The sequence below is a fragment of the Linderina pennispora genome (assembly GCF_002104995.1).
Source record: "Linderina pennispora strain ATCC 12442 chromosome Unknown DL89scaffold_1, whole genome shotgun sequence".
NCBI classification, from domain to species: domain Eukaryota; kingdom Fungi; phylum Kickxellomycota; class Kickxellomycetes; order Kickxellales; family Kickxellaceae; genus Linderina; species Linderina pennispora.
In genome coordinates, this window is record NW_024468249.1 from 1,569,294 (window position 1) to 1,589,148 (window position 19,855).

The 19,855-nt window shown below is 54.1% G+C and overlaps 10 protein-coding genes across 10 annotated transcripts; 3 read left to right on the forward strand and 7 right to left on the reverse strand.

The window, feature by feature from the left end:
* Positions 1–1,215: 1,215 nt before the first annotated feature.
* Positions 1,216–1,647, forward strand: DL89DRAFT_254116 (uncharacterized protein; the record flags this gene model as incomplete). Its single annotated transcript, XM_040885249.1, has 1 exon — positions 1,216–1,647. The coding sequence occupies one exon, from the start codon at positions 1,216–1,218 to the stop codon at positions 1,645–1,647; it is 432 nt and encodes a 143-aa protein (XP_040747457.1).
* Positions 1,648–2,286: 639 nt separating this feature from the next.
* Positions 2,287–2,925, reverse strand: DL89DRAFT_231803 (uncharacterized protein). The gene has a single exon (XM_040884917.1). It carries the CDS (start codon positions 2,882–2,884, stop codon positions 2,294–2,296), a length of 591 nt encoding a protein of 196 aa, XP_040747458.1. The 5' UTR covers positions 2,885–2,925; the 3' UTR covers positions 2,287–2,293.
* Positions 2,926–3,578: 653 nt separating this feature from the next.
* DL89DRAFT_300220 (uncharacterized protein) lies at positions 3,579–4,010 on the reverse strand (the record flags this gene model as incomplete). The annotated part of the gene is made up of 1 exon (XM_040890820.1): positions 3,579–4,010. The coding sequence occupies one exon, from the start codon at positions 4,008–4,010 to the stop codon at positions 3,657–3,659; it is 354 nt and encodes a 117-aa protein (XP_040747459.1). The 3' UTR covers positions 3,579–3,656.
* Positions 4,011–4,316: 306 nt separating this feature from the next.
* On the reverse strand, positions 4,317–6,017 carry DL89DRAFT_264176 (uncharacterized protein). The gene has a single exon (XM_040886134.1). The coding sequence runs from the start codon at positions 5,992–5,994 to the stop codon at positions 4,336–4,338; it is 1,659 nt and encodes a 552-aa protein (XP_040747460.1). The 5' UTR covers positions 5,995–6,017; the 3' UTR covers positions 4,317–4,335.
* Positions 6,018–7,819: 1,802 nt separating this feature from the next.
* Positions 7,820–9,268, forward strand: DL89DRAFT_254120 (uncharacterized protein; the record flags this gene model as incomplete). The annotated part of the gene is made up of 1 exon (XM_040885250.1): positions 7,820–9,268. One exon carries the CDS (start codon positions 7,820–7,822, stop codon positions 9,266–9,268), a length of 1,449 nt encoding a protein of 482 aa, XP_040747461.1.
* Positions 9,269–10,010: 742 nt separating this feature from the next.
* DL89DRAFT_219863 (FAD-linked oxidoreductase) lies at positions 10,011–11,660 on the reverse strand (the record flags this gene model as incomplete). Its single annotated transcript, XM_040884420.1, has 1 exon — positions 10,011–11,660. The coding sequence occupies one exon, from the start codon at positions 11,658–11,660 to the stop codon at positions 10,011–10,013; it is 1,650 nt and encodes a 549-aa protein (XP_040747462.1).
* A 1,954-nt stretch (positions 11,661–13,614) lies between these two features.
* Positions 13,615–13,938, forward strand: DL89DRAFT_289855 (uncharacterized protein; the record flags this gene model as incomplete). Its single annotated transcript, XM_040890012.1, has 1 exon — positions 13,615–13,938. One exon carries the CDS (start codon positions 13,615–13,617, stop codon positions 13,936–13,938), a length of 324 nt encoding a protein of 107 aa, XP_040747463.1.
* A 20-nt stretch (positions 13,939–13,958) lies between these two features.
* DL89DRAFT_12441 (uncharacterized protein) lies at positions 13,959–14,701 on the reverse strand. Its single transcript, XM_040883248.1, has one exon. It carries the CDS (start codon positions 14,651–14,653, stop codon positions 13,979–13,981), a length of 675 nt encoding a protein of 224 aa, XP_040747464.1. The 5' UTR covers positions 14,654–14,701; the 3' UTR covers positions 13,959–13,978.
* A 1,961-nt stretch (positions 14,702–16,662) lies between these two features.
* DL89DRAFT_220126 (uncharacterized protein) lies at positions 16,663–16,890 on the reverse strand (the record flags this gene model as incomplete). The annotated part of the gene is made up of 1 exon (XM_040884433.1): positions 16,663–16,890. A coding segment is annotated over one exon (228 nt), but the record flags the coding sequence as incomplete, so codon positions are not given.
* A 227-nt stretch (positions 16,891–17,117) lies between these two features.
* Positions 17,118–18,000, reverse strand: DL89DRAFT_12420 (uncharacterized protein). The gene has a single exon (XM_040883245.1). The coding sequence runs from the start codon at positions 17,869–17,871 to the stop codon at positions 17,344–17,346; it is 528 nt and encodes a 175-aa protein (XP_040747466.1). The 5' UTR covers positions 17,872–18,000; the 3' UTR covers positions 17,118–17,343.
* Positions 18,001–19,855: the final 1,855 nt, after the last annotated feature.

Here is a 19,855-nt window from a genome sequence, read left to right on the forward strand (position 1 = left end):
AGCGCTGGGGTCGTCTTTCCTCTCCCTGGTTTGCACTGTTTTGTTTTTATTTCTGCCCAAACGCTTTATCTTGTTTTTTTTCCTAGTCACAACACAAATGGCCTCGCTGGACAACAAACGACCTGGGGACCCAAACAGCCTGTCGTCAGACATCAGCCGGTCAACGCTGGCCCGCGACACCAGTCCCATCCGCAGCGGCAGTTACCCGCTGAACCCCTACACACGACGGTAGCCTGGACCTGCCAGACCTGGACAGCGACGAGAAGCCCAGTCCCGTACCCTGCTCAAGTTTGGACCAGTGGTGGCGCATGAGCAGCGCACGCGACTCAAATACCGACAAGACGCGGATATTGCCATGCGCCGCCTGCGTGTCTGATGCCGGTCACTGGTGCTGTTTGTGCTGACCTCGGTCGAAGCGAACTGGATCCAGTCGGAGCCTGGGATTCACCGGCCGCCGCATCAACAAGGCCACGGGCTACGTGGTTGGGAACGCAATAGCGACGGTCGCTGGCATTTGGCAGCGCCCTGACGATTGCGTTCCGGCAGCTGGACATGTTCCGCAAGCATGCGTCGCTGACAGTAGCCATGGCGAGCCAGGTGCTGATCAACCTGGTACTTGGCTCGGTGTGCATTGTAATCGGCGCCGTGTACCAGCGCAACGAGATCAACAACAACATCGTGTGGATTACACCCGAGTACGTGTGCGTGTACGTGGGTGCTGCCCTTGCGTACTTGCAGGCGGTCCTGCTGGTCATTGACTATATTAAAACCCCAAACTTCAACCAGCGCGGCCACGGCATGGGCGCAGCAATGCAAGGGGCGATCGGGCTCTCGAACCTGGTCAATATCTGGACCGGCTTTGGCTCGCTGGTGTTTTCGAAGCGTCGAGGATAAGAGAATCTGGCACGCCTACAACAGCTGCTTTGACTCGTGGGTCGCAATGATCACCACTGGCTCGACAGTACTCACGTGGCAGACCAACAACAGCAAGATATTCATCTTGTTCTGGCTGCCCATCGGCCTGCTCATCATGTTTGTGTATTTTGTGTGCTTCGCCCGTGGCGTCATCGAGCGCTTTCGATGCCATACCGCTGCGCCGGATTCGCGAGGCCGAGGACCGTCTGAGAGCCGTGTACCGCGAGAAGCGCCGCACTGGTGGCAACCCCGACACGCCAAATGACAGGGTCCGCTGCCCTGGAGGCACAGGCGGCCAAGATGCATGCCGACCGCCAGCGCCTGTTCTTTTTTGTGTTCCTGGCCTTGCTGTTCGTTAAGATTGCCTCGTGGCTGCTGGGCTCGATCATCTTCACGCTAACGGAGCCCGGCTGGACGTACTGGGACTCGCTGGTCTTTACGTTCTTCAACATTCTGACGGTTGGCATGCAGGACCGCGTAGCATTCTCAGCCGCCGGCATGCCGCTCTACCACGCGTTTACCTACATCGACATACTAATCACAGCCGCCATTGACGGCGTCCTGTTCCATCTGCTGTACAACCTTGTGCCCTGGTCGCGGTACGGCGCCATGGCACAGGCTCTATTGGCGTCGGTCGCTGGCAAGGTGTTGCGTAAGCACCGGCCGGTTGGCGCCGATGATGTGGCCGAAGAGGAGAGCGCCACAGCCCAAGGAGCAGGACCATGGCTTTGAACTTGGCAGATCCATCGACCAGCTTGACGCGGTGCTGAATGCCGCGTCACAAATGCGCAGCCTTCTTGTCCAGAACTCGGCCACCTCTGCAGATGTCGCTGAGTATGACCGCTTGATCGAGGCTGCCGAGTCGCATCTCGATGACCTTGCCTTGGCGGACAAGAAGTCGCAATAAGGCTGCCTGTAGTAGAATTTCTAGTAAAATAATACTATTATCTCATATCCCGCATCCGCCTCCAAGGCGCTCTGAGCTGAGAACCGAGATCGAGACCGCCAGGGACCCACGCGCCTGATTGGCTGGGGATCCAGAACCGGCGACCTCATCGCTCCTCTCGATCTCCCTATGTATAAAAATTTTTTAGCGATGGGCACGCTGAATTTCTTTTTCTTTTCAACATTCTTTGCTTTTTCTGTATTAATTCAAGAACTGACATTAGAAAATGAGCGGACGTCAAGGTGGTAAACTGAAGCCTCTCAAGAAGCCCAAGAAGCAGCAGCAGGACATGGACGAGGACGACATGGCCTTCCTTCAGAAGAAGAAGGAGGAGGCTGCCAAGCTCAAGGAGCTCAAGGCCAAGGCTGCCAAGGGCGGCCCCCTGGCCACCGGTGGTATCAAGAAGTCGGGCAAGAAGTAAATACCGGTTGTCTAAAGGTTTTGGAATATATATCGAAAGTTGTCTATTCTTTGGTTTCCGAATTCGCCTTTCCCTGCTCGAATCCCTTGCGCCGCTGCTCCTTGCCCTTCAGAATCTTTTCCTTGGCCGGATCCTTCGTGTCGTAAGGAGAACTTTCTAGAGTCGAGCTCCAGCGTCACCGGTCCGTCGTTGACCAGGCTGACCTGCATCATTGCGCCAAACTCCCCGGTAGATACCTTGGACGGATCGTACAACTGCCCGACGCGCTTGACAAAGTCGTCAAAAAACTGCTTTGACTCTGCAGACTTCATGGCCTCGTGGAAGTCGGGCTTGTTGCCCTTTGTTGTCTTGCCGTACAATGTAAACTGGGATACCAGCAGGACACCCAGACCTTCGTCCTGCACACTGCGTTTCCACATGGCACCCTCTGCGTCATCGAATACCCGCATATTCAGGATCTTCTTGGCCATGTACTCCATGTCTTCCTTGGTGTCGTGCTGGCTGATGCCAACTAGAACCGTGATACCGCGGCCGATCTCACCGACCACACGGTCGTCGACGCTGACGCTGGCTCGCAGAACCTTTTGGAGGACAGCGCGCATTGTAAATTACTGAATTCGAGAAATGTAATTGGAAGCCAGCGGGAGAGAGGTAGGGAAAAGCGCGCTGCTGGATGGCTCCAAGATATCGGAGATCGGTGGCTCTGCCAATCTCTGCATCTCATTGAGCGCTGGTGCCGCATCGCCCTCGCTGGCAAGGCGCTTCAGCTTCTCAATGGACTTTAGCCGCCCGCCTCACATAATCGGTACCTTGTCCATGTACTGCTGCAGCCATGAAACGATCTGGCTGTGGTGCAGGTCCGTCCGTGGGCTCGCTGTGGTAGATGGTGCCTACCGTTCGATCTCGTCGTACGACGAACTCATCAGCATAAAGAACTTGCTCCACGCCTCCATCTGCAACTAGAGTTGTATCACACTTGCATGTCTTCTTCACAATCTCATGGTGTTTGTGCCTCCTCACGCATCTCATCCCCTCCCAGCGCCGTAGCTGACTCGTAGTCTGCTGTAAGCCTGTCCAGGACTGCCACAACGACCTTGGAGCTCAACTTACTCCTGTTGTCCTCCTACAAGTTCGCAGCCTGGTAGATCACAAATGGCACCAAGCCCTTGAACAGCGGTGCACCCAGTTCCCACCCTCCCAGGAGTGCTCCTGGGTTCTTAATAATCATGAGGCAATCTAACATCGACGGTTACTGGCCGAATGTGCTTTGCCCACCGCTTGTCGTAGTTCACGAGTTCTTGCGCCTGGTTGCACAGTTCCTGCACTGCCTGCAGCCTAGCGACTTCATCTCCGTAATAGGCACCAGCTAGACACTCAACCTTCTTCGTTTGCGCTTCCGCCAGGAAGAACAGTCTCTTGACCTTGAAGTGGTCCACCCAGCCCCTGGAATTGTGTTAGCAACCTCTGCAATCCGTTTTCAATCGTCGCACTATAAAACTCGGCCACCTGGGTGGCAATCCTCGCAACATTTGCGTCCTTCATGTGCACCAGGACCGAGCGCTGCCACACGCACTCTTGCGTCTGGCAGAGCATCATATTCTCGAGCGTGGTCAGCTTCCACGAGATCAGGTTAATGGTCAGCTGTGTACGGCATTCGCTGATTATGGCAGACAGAGAAAATATCACTAGAGTGACAAAACCAAGAAGAGAAGTGCAGATCCAGAACATGCTAAAGGTGAGATATGAAGCTGTTGATTGGTGTAGCTGCTTGGTGCTGATGCTGGTTAAATGTTGGGTGATTGATCTTTGGTCGTTGCCTACATATCCAAGAGAGCCTTCTCAACTACATATCTACAAAAACATCATGTGGAACTACTGCCACTAAATGCTTAGCCAGAAGCAGGCTATCAACCGGCGTATCTTGTTTCTATCAAGCCAAGGTATTGATCGATCATTATATGTATCCAAATGTGCACTAGCATATTATTCAGGGATGGGTTGTTCCTGTAGCAAGCACAGCGAATTTAATATGGGTGGGTTTATTTCAGTGAAGCTACTCTTGTTTTCTAATGGATTTGGAAACAATGTATGGAACAGAGGGCAGCCCTGTCATATCAAGCCCAGTATTGCCAGCAGCATTTCCAGATGCCTTGATTCCGCTCATCCCACAGTGCCTAATAAGTTTCTTGGGAAGCGTCTGCGTCTTCTGCAGAACATCAGGGGCTTCAACGAACGTCATGAGCATCCGCAGACTCTCAGGGCTGCCGTGGACATTGACATGGCAGTGGTACAACCAGACACCCGGGTTGTCGGCGCGGAACCTGATTTTTACGTACGAGAATGACGGAATTTCTATAACGTCACGTTGGATCGGAGCAACAAGCGACTGTACAAGCGGAGAGAATGTGTTACCAGATGTGAAGCCATCTAGCGACGGGCCATACTCGGTGACCTGGAATGCGTGGCCATGTAAATGCATAGGATGATGAAATCTGTTTGGGTTATGCACTTCAAGTTCGACAACCTCGTTGTGCTTCAGCACCACTGGATGTGTCCGGTTATTGTAGACCTCAGGGTTCTTTGCCAAGTCGCCAGTGGTCATTGCGGTGAACAGGGAGGGAACCAGCGGTGCGTAGTATGTGATATTGTTGATGTGGTCCAGGCGCTGACCTGTGGATAAGAGGTTGTTACCAAGCCACAGATACAGCGAGCGGTCGACTGGCAGTGGCGGTTGCTTATCGAGTGCTGTCATTTTGATATCCTCGACCCACGTCAGCTTGTTATCATCGACGTCAGGGAGCTCCTTGACCGGTGAATCCTGCTTGTACTCAACTAGACCTGAGTAAAACCGCGGGTTCTCACCTAGTGACGTTGGAATAAAGTCTGCGTACATCTTGACCTTGTAGTAGTAGTTGAGCTCGTCAGACTTATGTGCAGTGACCAGAACCGAGTAGCGCATGGCAGGTGCCAGCTGCACGCCATCAACTATATGTTCGTCGCTCAGAATTCCATCGACTTCAATAACGCGCAGCTTGTGTCCGGGAATCTGGAAGTAGTACCAGTAGGTGCTAGACATATTTATAAGGCGGATGCGGTAGGTCTTCTTCGGCTCAAACTTGATTGGTTTCGTGGTGTTGCCGTTGTAGCCGTTAATCAGGCCAAACCCGACAGTATGCGGTGGTGGATATGGCATTGTCGGACTAGAAACCAGCTCAGCGCGCTCGGTAAATTGTCCTACAAACCAGTCCTCGAAAGTAAACAGATGCTCTGCATCGTACTTGTACGGCGGCTCCTTGTCATAAATAACAAGTGCAGTACGCAGTCCGTCGGCGCTATGATCGTGGTCGTGGCCGTGGATCCAGAACGTGCCCGCCTGCTCGAGGTGATACTCATACGTGAACAACTCACCAGGCGGGATTCCGCACTGATTAGTCATTGCCGGCCCGTCCATGTAAGACATGCCGCGCATGAACAGGCCGTGTGCATGGATCGTTGTGGTTACGTTCAGCAAATTGTGCACGTTAAGGATGAGAGTGTCCCCGCGAGTTGCATATACAGGCGGGATCGGGGACTGGCCATTGATGCCAATCGACTGCCTGTAGTTGATTCCATCGCGCATCATGTAAACATAGGTGACATCCCAGTCAACCACAACATGCTTTGCCAGCGCAGTGGCCGAGAGGACTAGCAAAAATAGAGCGTGTAGTATCATGTAAATATTAAAATATGAAGGCATGGGCAAAAGGCCGATGGATGTATTGGAGGCTGCATCCCCAGGAAGCTACTGCATTTATATTTCCCAAACATCACAACGAGACCATGCCACTAGTAGCAAGGACGGGCCGGGCTTAATTCACTCATTTGAAGGACTGACAGGCTTGGCTCCAAAATATGCAGATGCCTCATTGATTCCAAGCAGGTGGCGCCGCTGGAGGAGGGTCTGTGTGCATATTCAAAAGCCAAAGCCATATATTTCTACGTAAGGCCCCACTCCACCTAATTTCCAAAGCCACTTTTGGAAATCAAAGGAGCCAAATATTGTAAACACACCCATGAATCCACTTATTTTTGCTCTCGCAAATTCACTGTGGCTCAAATGCCGAACCAAGATATTCCGACACTAGAGTGTTGATATAGTGATTTCTTGAATTAATATTGCCTATAAACCAGGGTACTTGGAATGAGTGTGTACTGTAATCGTCAGCATCGACGTTATTCTGGTACTGTTTGTTCTCAGTGGCACTACTACACCATGTGGGTTTGCCTGGTAGCGGGTACCACACTTCTTGGGGCATTCTATGCGACATCGGCAGCATTCAACGAAGCAAGCCCACCACCCAAAGGGATCCCGACAAAAATGATCATATAAGTAGGCAGTGACTTTGTCAGCGTGTTCAGCGACTTGCTTATGAACGGCTGTGACGCCCTGTATACCTTTAGGAATCCTTGGTGCACCTCAGAGTCCCCCACGCCCGATGGCCAATCATCCCCTAAGCATTTGACGTTGGAGACCCAGCCTTGTGGCATTTTGGTGCCGCGGTATGCGGCAATGATTTTCTTGTTTTTGTGGTTGTACGCCATGTGGCCTGTACTGATTATCTTTGGATAGTTCCAGGTTGCATAAACAGTGGTGCCAGCAGTTGTATTTGTTTTCCATGCACCACTGCGGCATCAGCGTAGCTGGCTTTGTTAGCCTTCAGGGGAGTAAAAAGTTACTATTGAGGGTTGCCATAGACTGCACCCAGCGGTATCCACTACTGCCTGGGATTTTGGTGAATCCGCTCCTCTGCGAGTAGCGACAGAATCGACACAGGGATTTCTGGTGAGAGGCCATCTGCACCCGCCATCTACATAGGGACTACGGTGCATTATAGATGAAAATACATTGTTAGAATATCACAGAAAATTTTACAAAGTACTGTGAAGAAAACGACCCTGTCGCCTGTTGGTCGCCTATTTCCTCCCTTGAAGTTTGAAATAGTGTTGCTAGGCATTTCCAAACAGAATACACCGGCTTGCTTCCCTCAATATGAAATAATGGTTATCACTTAATCATGCACCTATGGAGTATATCCTTAGAAATATGTTATGGCAGAATGTCGCCACGATACTTTACTGATAGATGCAGCCTCGTAAAACAGCTTAGAGCCATGTTCTATGAGAATACATAGCATTTTTAGGAACAGCAGATGCGCTAGTTTGCTCACGTCATTGTTATTTGTTGTTACACTACACCTAGTATTATATGTGGACCCTCTACAATGTTCCTATTTCGAGAACCTAGGGATAATTGTACAAATGGCACAAACACTCGCCTCGTACAAAGGCTTAGCTGGAATGCAATATATTAAACAATGCGCTATTTGGTAACATTTTTTTTGGATATGTGCTATGGTATAGTGGTTGCTCTTGCCAACAAATATATTCCCATGCTATACTTTGCATTGCCTCTACTATAAATGGCTGAGAAACGATTCTGTATAGGAAATGATTCCACATGCTTTTCCTTGCTTTTGAACTACTTTTACAACTTCACTATGAGCCAGTTTTTAACAGGCATTGACTCGAAGATCTACGACCTTACGAAATACGATGTTCTTCTATCATCGTACAACGTCTGCATCGTTTTCTTTTACGCCAACGATAACCTCACTGACAGCTTTATGCCATCCCAGGAGCTGGAAGATGCGTACTATAAGACGGTGTTGCAGTTTCCCCTGCTAGCTGGACAGATCAAGAAAAAGGGTGGCGGCACGCTACAGGTTGTAGTCGACAAGTCAGACCTGAACCTGCCCGGCTATCGCGAATCCCAGTCAGACACGCATTTCAGCGACATCAAGTCAGCGGATTTCAACCCGACAGCCTGGCCCAGCGACCTGGCACCTGTTGGCAATACTGCATATCCTGATAGGAACACGGGTGTGATCAAGCTTCTCAATACGCATGTGGTGCGGCTAAAGGACAACAGCGGTATAATTATTTCATTCAACACCAACCATGTGGCTACCGATGCCTTTGGCAGTCTTGAGTTTTTCAACCAGTGGGCAGCAGAAACACGTGCGTTGGTTACCGGTGTCCATGCAGAGAAGGTCAGCTACTGCTTTGACCGGGAGGCAATTCAGAAACATCTTCCCAGCAAGCGCCTGCCACTTGACGACACAACATTCCGTGCTTATACCATAAAGTCCCGTATTGCAGACTGGCTTTTGGGGCTCTCGCCTAACTCCCGCGCAAAGCTCCTGAACTACCTTGGGAACAGGAATCCAACGCGCGGCCATCTGTTCCGTATTTCACGCGAGAAATTCGACCATCTTCATAGCCGAGTTCTGGAGTGCATGCCGCCCGGTGTGCGACTTACTTCCAACGACCTTCTATCTGCAATAGCATACAAGGTCCATGGGCAGGCAAAGCTTGACGCAGATGCAGCCAACATCGGATGGCTTGGACGGCTTACGAATCGCAGTGTGAATGCTAAAGGAGAGCATGGTCTATCAGTCGCCTGTGACCTTCGTGGCCTTCTTGGAATGTCAGATACGAATTATATCGGCAATCCACTGTTCACTGCGATTGTTAATAACCAGATGAGCCACGCAGAGCAACCGATCACTCCTCAGACGCTTGCGGAGATAGGTGCCCAAGTTCGTAGGTCGCTGTCAAATGTATCACCCCCGTTCATCGGCTCGTTCATCGACTTTGTTGACTCCGATAGCTTCAAGGCTGGGTCCCTCATTGCGAGTGGAATGAAGAGCGCTCTTATTACATTGACGTCCAACATTACGAGGGCCAAGCTGTACCACGCGGATTTCGGCAGCGGTGTTCAAGCGTTTTCAACGGTGTGCCCAAATTACCGAGCAGTGCAATATATCATATTGCCAGCACCACCGCCAAGCAAGGACATCCTTGTCAACTTTACTGCATCTGCCTCCGAGATGGAGTTTATCCTTAAGAACGAATTCTGGAGGGACATCACCACTTTGGTTTATTGATAGATGTCTAACAGCAATCTTGTGTAGTGACAGAAATATAGCCAGATAGTGGCAATCGTCCGTGTTTGCATTCTCGGTGCCCTTCGACTGTTCCGAGTCAGCTCTTTATCTGCGGACCTGGCCGCATGAAGGTCCGCAATGATTCTCCGCAATACCACCCGGGGCCGATTTCCGCTGGCAGGTTTCGCCCGAATAGGGTTTCAAGGGCACGGAGAAACCCCAGAGTCAAACAAGAGACATATGGCCTGGGGGAGAAGATTCACGTCGCAGAAGAGCATCTGTGGGATACAGTGATTTGTCACTGGTGCTGAGGCAGAGTCGGCCGACCCGGCGACATGCGTGGCAGACAATGGAAGCGAGCCGGACATTAATGGAACGCCTAGAACGTCTTGCATGGAGATGTGGGCGAGCGAAAGTCGTGCATGCGGGGCGTGCATGTCTCTGTGCCAGCCCACACGTATCCAAAGTGCCAGTAAACTCGTCAGCAGTATAGTGGGCAAGGTCAAAAGGGCGATGCACGGGCCATGTAAATCTCCTATTCCTTGACCGCACGCTTGCAGGCGGATTCACAGTGACACTGTCGAACTGCGAATCTCTCCCCCAAGGATTGGCAATTGGGGAAGCCACAACAGACCGGAATGCTTCGGCACTTTTTCTATGGAGCAGCGGTTCCTAGTTTATTAATGTAGTCAGCCAGCAAAGGAACGGGTTTTCTGACGCAGGGAAGATAAGGCGGTACAGATTACTGGGCCGAGGACGACTGGCGGCCAGCAGTGGTGGTGGGGGCAACAGCAGCGGACCTGCCGGTCAGGCGGCGCCTGATTTCAGACAGCACGGCCGAAGCCTCCTTGCGGATGGACGAGGCAACAGCCGAGTTCTCCTGGGCGCGGCGGATCAGGTACGGCATGACCTCCTCGAGCGGACCATAGGGCACGTACTTGTAGATGGGCAGACCGGCCTTGGCGATGGCATAGCTGACAGCGTCCTGCATGCCGAGCAGCTGGCCAAACATGACGGGCTCGTTGGTGGTGTCGATGTTGAGCTGGCGCAGCTGCTGCATGCCCATCTCGATAGACGCGTTGTTGTGGGTGGCAGCAAACAGGACCGGTGGCACAGTGCCGGCAGCCTGGGCGGCGGCAACCTCCTGCATCAGGAAGTTGACGCCCTTGTTGTACGACGCATGCGTGGCCTCCAGCGTCGGGTTGATGGGCGACGCGTAGCCGAGCTTGGCAGCGCGCTCGCGCTCCAGCTCCATGTACGCACCGCGCACCAGCTTGGCTGCGAAGCGCCAGCCCTCGCGCGCGGCGCGCTCATAGTCGTCGACCATGCGCTGGAACGAGTCTGCGCGGTACATCTGGTACGTGTTGAAGATCAGCGCACGGCCGCCGTGCTGGGTCTGTGCGTTGAACTCGCGCTGCAGCACCAGCGCGACGTGGTCGATCAGCGGCTGGAAGTACGAGTGCTCGGCGTCCACCATGATCCGCACATTGCTGTCGCTGGCCTGCTGGGCCACAGCACGCGAGCGCGAGATCATGCGCTCGTAGTCCTCAAAGTCGGTCTCGACGGCGCCGTACTCGCTGGTGGGCGAGGCGCGCAGGTAAAGCGGCCGTGCCAGCGGGTTGTCCAGGCCCAGCGCCATCTGCAGATCAACCCAGTCGACCTGGCCGTCGTTGTTGGTGTCGACCATCGAGAACATGCCGCTGGCCGACGACACGCGGTCACCACCGGGCATCGACGGCAGCACCGCCTGCTTGAACTGCGTAAAGTCGATGCGTCCGTCGTTGTCGTGGTCGGCTGCGACAAAGGCCTCGCGCATGGGCCGGTACGGCATTGACAGGCGGTACAGCACCTCGGGGTCGGCCAGGCCAGTCACCTTGATGGCCGCAAACGACCCCGGCACCTGCTCCGACATGTGCAGGCCGTGCAGGTACTCCTTGGCGAAGGCGTCCGCCTTGACGTTGGCGTGGGCACGCGCAGTGTCGGCAGCGCCTGCGACGGCCGCGGTGGCATCCCGATCCTCAGCCAGATCCGCCTCAGCGGAAAAGTCCAGAATCGACCCGACTCCCGACTCCTTCAGGCCGCGCATGGCCTGCACAATCTCCTTCTCCTTCTCACCGGCGCAGAACCACGCGAAGAAAGTGCGCCGCATTACCGCGTTCGAGAGCCACGAGAGACGCAGCTTCTCAAACAGCTTGAGGATCCCCGGTGCCATCTGCACCAGCTGCGGGCTGCCACAAGCCATGTAGACAAACCACAGCGGGATCAGCTTCGCCACGCTCTGCTTGCTCAGAGCGTGCGCCGGGTCCGGGCGCAGAAGCGGCCCGGCAAGGGGGTCCGTGGTTGCAGAGGCGGCGTGCGTAGCCGCTGGCGCGCGCGACTCGAGAGTCGACATGCCTCTGCAGGGAGCCACGGACATGGCGGCCTTGAACGTGCTGCGCGGGCTCAGGGAACCCGACGGATACGTCGCGGGTGCTCCTGCATGTCGAGCGACAAGGGCTGCTGGACCCGAGGCACGACGAGTATGTATGAAAGCGAGGCGTGTAGGATGGACATAGGCGGCAGCGAGGGGCCGTTTGAGAGATGCAGCAGAAGATGCACGGATAATAGCAGATGCAGTCGATGGAACGCTGATGGGCATTGAACTCGAGCAGGGATTGGTTTACAGCGTGGTTGGTTTTATAGAGCTATGTAGTTGAGCGAATGTCCCAGGAATAAAACGTGACAGAGGTGTCTCCTGAGGATTATACAGACGAGGTCTTGTGTAAAAATACGAAAAAGTGTACTGGATGTTCCAAAAGTGCAGAAAAGTAAAGGCAAGAAGAAAGTATTGTCGGCGGGCGGGAGAGCGGGAATGGGAGGCAGCTCCCTTAAATATCTCAGCGGCAAGCCCCAGCCTGGCCTCTGCCACCAATCTTAACCATGCGCACTTTCCCAAATGCCCTTCCCATCCGCGCATTTTTCTTTGGCCCGTATTCCTAACGCCCGTGGGTAATTTTTTGTCCATTTTTTGTCCATTTTTCAGCGGAGGGACAGGCTCTTTTTGACTAGCTGTTTTGCCCATTTTGCCATCCCAGTCAAATGTCCGTCCATCCTGTCGATCGCCATACCCGGAATTGGTGCTGGGTGTACCATTTCGCTCTGTTATCAGAATGGCCACTGGAAGCCACCACTGTGTATCCAGTCCTTGGACGGTGGAACATCTGCCCAGTCACAGTCAGAATAACACACGCTTGTGCGCCCATGTCGCCAGGCATGTCGCGGAAATAGCAGGTGGCATTCCACCACCCGAGCCTACCAAAAAAAAAAAACTTTTCTTCAAACACACGCGATGTGCGTGCCCAAACTGACTAGCTGCTCACGAGGTCAGTTGCAGCGAAAAAACAAGAGCTATAACCCCGGGCACGCTTTGTTGGGGATGAGGGAAAAGACGTGCATGCCCCTCGGAGCGCAGCAGACACGCAGGCCGGGAATGCACCACCATGCACAGTGTATTTGTTGGACTACAGCAGATATGCATGCACGATCGGGACGCAGCAAACAAACACATCCTGGCGGAGTATCTGGGGGAGGGGCTCTGGTATCCCCGGGCCAAGCGTTATCGATCGGCCGAGGAACCAGCATGTCTCGGAATTCTCCCAGGAGTCAAGAACAATAACAGCCACCACAGATTGCCTAGTTTGTCGATTTTAGCTCTGTTATTTCTCTCGCCTCTGCTATTTCTGTCTTCCCTGCTAATGCGCCTCGCTATAATCTCCCTCACTTGTCTGCTCCTCGCTGTTGCCGAGTCTCGCGGCGGATTCCGACGTGGACCAGGAGCACATGGCCAGGAATTCCGCTTTTCACCTGATAGCTTTGGCTGCAAGCACTGTGTGTTGGTAGACGAATAGTGAATAAACATAGCTCCTGCAAACAGATCCTTTCCATGTGGTTCCAGTTCTCTAGACTGCCTGCGGACTGACGTTATGCAGTCACGGGCAGTACATCACCAGGTGTTTTCTGTCAGCAGGGCATTATGCTATCTAGCCTGCCTTCCCTGGTATCACGCAGCCTGGTGGTGACCAAGTGATGTGGCAGCAATGATGCATGGAGATACAGAGTGTGATGCCACAGTGGACAACACGCGGACAGCTGCGAGCAGCGCTAGGACCCCGCGCACTGCCACATTGGTCGAGCGCATGTCGCCGCTGTCTGACTAGGTTTCTGCAGTTCTTGGGATCTACAGTGTAGTAGAGTCAAGCCCATATGGATCACCGTTTATGGCCTACGGAGTAGTGCCAGCCCTGGCTCCCACGGGTGCACTGTGAGAGAATTGCAAATATCCACACCTCTTGTTGCGTCCCGTATTTATGCGTCAGCTGCTCGCTGCCACTCTCGCCGTCCGCCGCCGCCTTCCGCTCGTCCGTTACTTCACCATGCCTGGCGATATCGAAGACACGCCCTGGAGGCGCATACACGAAGCTGCGCTTGCAAACGGCGACCGCACCTACACCGACCCAGCAACCGGCTACACAGTGTTCACAGAGCTGTCGCACCTTGACCGCGAGTACTGCTGCGGCAATGCGTGCAGACACTGCCCGTACAACCAAGAGAACGTCGGAAAGCCCGAGCAGCTAAAGCAGCAGGCACGGGAAGCACGCCAGCGCAAAGCAGCACGGAAGAAGAATAAATAGATTACTGGAGTATTCGAAAGAAAGAAAAAAAGCTCTACACTCATTGCTGCTGGACGGGCCGAACTGCAGATACAGTGACGACCTTGCCCAGGTTCTTTTTGCAGTGCGGGCACACATGGACAGACTTCTTCATGCGCTTCGACACGAACGGGATGAACGCCAGCGGCCAGAAAACGACCGCAATGGCCACGGCAGCTACCACCGTCTTGGTGCCGGTCTTTGTCTTGATCTGAGTAATAATCGGTAGATGGCAGTACGGACAGTTGAGCTGTGCTGGCGCCCCCTCAATCTCAATGTACGTGCCTGGGTCGAGCTTCATCTGCTGTCCGGAGATAGCCGGTTCCTGCGGCAGGTTCGCCTTGCTTTGGTATTGAGGCGGCTGCTCTGTGTGCCGGCTGCTGCTTGCCTGTGCACCGTACGGGTCGTTTGAGTATTGCCCAGGGGGGACAGGGCCCACGTCGCTGTACTGCGGGGGATCCTGCCTGGCGGGTCCTGCCTGGCTGACGGGCTGGCTCTGGCTGCCGGGTCCATAGGGGCTCACAGGGCCTGCCTGCGTGTACGGTGGATACACATCCCTGCTTGTCTGGTAACCTTCGTTCTTTGTGTCGCCCGCCGGCGCATGGTGCTGCTGCTGAGCAGGAACTTCTTGGCCGTACTGGTTCAAGTACTGGCTCTGTTTCGCCTCGAGATCGGCCAGTCTTTGTTTCTCGTCCATGGAAAGTTGTTAATATAGTGAAAATGTGGCGGAGATTGTTTGGAAAGCAAAGGAGAAAAAACAGCTGCCGAATGCGTCACGCTTTATGTGTGGATACACAGCGTGCTTTGGCGCAGCACAGTCTTGGCTGTGGGGCTGGTGGGTATCAGGGAGCCCTTGGCTTGCATACCAATCTAAAATTAGTCGGCTTGGCAGCCGCAAATCACCCGAAATCGTAATCTGATCAGATGATTGCTCTTCTGCACGTGCCTGATGTCCAAAATCGGCAATTGGCCCACTGTGACACAACCACTTCATACATGGGGCAAGGTGCCTTCGCTCTTGTATGAATGTCTCTGCAACCTCGTGTCGTTGGGCATGGCATATTGCAGTGTCCACGCAAACAGCAGAAAAGCAATTTTACGTGTGCGTTCACCGAGGGGCTTTCCGTGCACATTGGAGGCGCATTGTGGCCTCGGTGACAGGCAGTGCCGTTTAGCCAAAGTGGCACATCCGAGCGGCCATCATGGGGATTGTTCAATGTCCATGGGTTTATTTTGACCCGCCCTCCACCACCCCAAAAATGGAAATACGCAACGCACAATGCGAGTCACACACACGAGGTATAGGGCAGGGTGAATGGCTCGGACAAACAAAAATGCATCCCTTCTGAGAGGCCTAGAGCAAGAAAAAAAGGAACACGAGCTGGGGACAATGCTGCGAAACAAGGGGCGGGCAAGGCACCATTTCCAGAGAATGGAATTAAGGTTCAGCACCCGGCGGACAAGTTGCACTCCAACAGAAGCGGCTGGCTGCTTAAAGAAGGCGTTTTATTTGAAGATAGTAGGGCATAAAATTAGAAGAGGAAGTGAGTGCTGATGGTGAACAATGTGGAATAAAAAAAGTATACACGGGGCGCTGGAGGTCGTTTCTAAACGAACAGGCTGCAAGGTGCTGCTGGGAAGGAGGGCATGGTATTTTTTGGTTCATTTACCGTCGATTCGAAGCGAGTCCAGGCCAACAATAGGTGGCAGCCGCACGCGATTCTCACTACTGCCATGCATATCACTGCTCTGTGATGCAAGCATCTTGGACACCTCCTCATGGAACGAGTCCTTGAGTGGCAGCGTCACTCCGCTGCATTTGCTTGCAGCTGGCCGCAAGTAGCTTTCGCCTAGAGCCTCGGACAATGGGGGCAGCTGCATGCGCAAAACGTCGCTCTTGAAGGCGCTCAGCGATGACATGTTTGGCATCGAGCTGGACGATGTGCCGTAGACGTCGTCGCTGGTGCGTGGTGGCAGCGGCGGTGACATAAACGGCACGCCCGATGCATGCGGAATGGGCACGGACATGGGTGTATCGGTGTATGGGTGAGACAGAGGCTTAGACAGTGGCTGAGCATTGCACGCGTCCGCGCCGGCGATCTTGTGCTGCGAGTGGTCGAATTCGGATTGGGCGGATGCCGAGAGCGCTGCAGCACTCGCAGGGATTTGCACGCCCTTGACAGAATTATAGACGCCTGCAGCGTGTATTCCCGAGACATCCTCTTGCGAGCTGATGTATGGCGGCTGCTGGGCATGCAGAGGCGGCGACGCGAATGTCCTGCCATTTGTGTAGTGGTGTCCAGTCGAATATGGATCAGAGGATCCGCGCAGCGGCCGCGGCTGCCGCGCCACGCCTGGCGGTGACAGCGGGCTGCGTGGGTTCTGCCCATAGTACATGGGCGGCTCCACAACCATGGGCCGTGCTGGCCGCACACGCACCGGCGTCGTGCTCGCCATGTAATCGCTGTACGACGAGAACATGTCGTGGTTGTACCCACCCGGCCGGCCATGCAGCGGGTCGACTCTCAGCGGCCCTGCTGCAGGGCCACCATCGGCTGGCATCATATACTGCTGCGGTGGCGGCGGTGGCATGCCCACCATGCCAGGCGGCCCGCCGCCGTACGCGTACGCAGGGTAGCCGTGCGCCATGCCCCACGGGGACCGGCTCGTGAACGGAGCTGGCACATCCATGCCTGCCATCGCCCGAGGCCGAGGCCCGCGCTTGCGGTTCGATGGCTGGTAGATGCATGGCCAGTTGAACTTGGCACACGTCTTACATGATGGCCGCGCTCCGTCGCACTTGACCTTGCGCTGACGGCATGTTGTACATGCCAGCGACAGCCGCTTGCGCACCGGCGCGGCCGCTGGGGCATCAGCAGTGTCCCCTCCTCGTTGCCGCTCGGAATCACGAGTGCTGCTTTCGGTAGTCTGCATTTATGATGAGGGGGTGCTGTAGTGAAGAGCCTATGTCAATATAGGAGACACTAAGTATTTGTGACAAGAGCAAGCCAGTTATAAGAGAATGACTAAACAATCTTTTTTCTTTCTTTTTTTTTTGTTGGTCAGGGGAGCCAAAAAAAAAAAAAAGCAAATCAAAAAGGTGGGAGCAGCTCAACGGGGTGCGCGAAAAAGGGTGCAAACCAAGAAGGTAGGGAATAGTTCAAGGGGCCGTGGTAATTGGTGCGGGAAGGAGACAGGTTCCTAAAAATTATCGGATACTCGATTGCACCCGAGGCAAATAAAAAGATGTGCGAGGATAGGCAGGAGGCAGTATTGAAGAGCAGAGGAATATACAATAGAAGGGGGTGCGAGCGACAGGAAAAGAGAGGAGGGGAAATTAAAAAGACGTGAGCGGGAAGAGAAAAAGAGCGGGCAGATGTGGAGTATTTATGTCGAGAGATGCCGGAGACAGCCGACAGATGAAAAAAACCAATTAATGCAGACAGTGACGGCGTCTCGGGTCTGCGCAACCCGGGGGTGTGCTGCAAACTCTGAATGACAGGTGCCTTTTCCCGCCCACTTTCGGAAACCAAGCGCGAACCAACATACCCGAGAACGCTGCGCAAGATGAAAGGACAAAGACAGCACCCGGCAATGAAGGGTATGCGACTGTGAAACCCCGGCAAGGGCCAGGTGAGGAACAACAATCAATAGTGCCGAAAAGGAAAGAGAGCGCATATTCGGGCAGGCGGATCCTTTTCCGTTCGCTTTGCTTTCTGCAAAAAAATGGTCGGGGCAGGGTGGATTAGCATACTCGCCTGCCTCCATTTTGCCAGTGTCGCTCAGCAGGCGGTAATTTCGGCAGTAAGGTGTGCGTTCTTTTCGGCAAATGTGGGCAATAAAGAGGGAGGCGAGAATAAGGCTAGAGCCGCAGGTGGAGATGTGTGCGTGGCGCTGGCCACATTTTTTGGCCATTAACACGCCCCGGCCCGCTTGTCATCGGCAGTCAATGCCCAATTGACCAGAAAATGGCTGGATATATGCCTGGATAAATAGCTGCCAAGCACCGTGATGTATGTGTGCCCGGCGGGGCTAGTCAAACAGTGGCGTTCAAATGAACGGGTGGAAAGGGTGGTGCAGAAAAGCAGGTGAGGGGCACAGCGGTGGCACACATGTGAACCACGCCAAATAGCGAGCGAGGCGGACAGGCTCAGCACCCGGGGAAAACCGCAATGGCACTCGCACAGCACCACAATCGTAGGGATAGAGGGAGGGAGGGAGGAGGGGGAAGGGGTAGTGGGCATACATGCGCAAAGTGGGCAAGGCGCACAAGCAGCCCATCAGCCGCTCATGCCACCACACATGCAGAGAAACAAAATTCGAGGCAGAAAATGGGGGAGTGGTGCATATTTGTGGAGTCGATGCAGGTGCTTCACAGAAGGCGGAGAGGGGGGACAGGGGGACGGACATGGTGCTTACCTATGCTAGGGAACTACGGGGGAAGAGAGTTGTACGCGAAAGGGAGGGAATTGGGTTAAATTAGAAGCAGCAGGGGTGGATGCGGGAATGAGTGATCCACAGGGAAGGGCTGTAAATAATAAAGAAGGATATACAGTGGTGATGTGCAGAATTGGACCAAAGATTATATAAAATAGTGGAGGGCGCTTAGGCAGCTCGAGTGTGCTGTGAGTGAATCGAGGGGGGAGGAGGAGAGGGAAAAAGTAGTGACCATCTCACGTCAAGAGGTGCTCCAGATGGCGTGAAATATAAAATAAAACAGGCGCCCGGGCTCAAAAAGACAGCTTATATTACCGCCCAGAACAGTAGAACCCCGAGTGATTTTTCCACAGCGAATAAAGTGAAACTCATACGGGGAGGGGTGGGTCGGTGGTGCGGGTACGGCCGGGAACGCAACCCGGTCCCCTGGCTGAGCGGGGAGAATGAGCACACCCACCCACCCCCTCCCTCGTGACCAATTGTACAGGCAACAGCCAAGGCAAAAGGTGGACGCAGTAAAGCTGAACAAGTGCAATTCCATGCAAGCGGCGCATTGTGTCGGCAAATGTAGGCCTCGAAAAGAACGATGTTGGCCTGTTTAGGTTACGACCCTTCAGTTGTCTGCGGGTGAAATTGTTGGTGTGCAAAATTGCACCAGCGCAGGCGTCATTGACACCAGCCGTCCCCTCCCCGCCGGCCGTGCACAGCAGGGCACAGGCCGATTGCATCTGCAAAAGCGACATATCAGGGAAACGGTGCAGATCACACGCGCGGCTGGGTGTGTCCATATACCGAGCCTCTGCGTGTGACATTCTTGTTCGCACCACCGAGCACACCCGCATGCTGTGCGCTTCTCTTCCCTTGTTGCATGGCCTGAGCCTGCTCCTCCTCACCCCGCGCCATGCGTCGTAAATGAGCGTACGCAGCACGCTGGGCAGTACCCGTGCCCACCGAAAAATTTCTTTCTTGACAATGGCGTCCTGTGGGAATCGAGAATTTCGCAAGCCATCGGCAATCAGCCGGGAAAAACGACAGCCTTCAACACTCACGCCCGAAGCCTGCGCTTGTTGTCTCTGGAGCTCGAAGAGACAACATGTACGTGTTCCGATTGTCCTCCTGTAGAGCGGAGCAACTCGGGTCTTTTCCAGCCCAGGCTCGCACACACAAAAACATGCTCCGAGGACAACCGGGCCATGGTTCAGTGTTGTGTACCTTATTGTGCCTACTGGTCTTCGGCGTGTATTGCGCGGGTGCGCCTTACATCATTTGGCCGACCCGCACATCCATGACGGCCCCACGGTTCTATGATTGGAGACGGCTTTTTAGTGCTGAAATGAACTCTGGTCCATTTCCGCGACATTCAGGTCTTTCACGTGCGATGCATGAAGAGCGCAGGTCGATGCAGCTGGCGGAGGCGAGCTCCCCCTATCTGACGAGACAAGCATGCGGGATGCACGCCGCT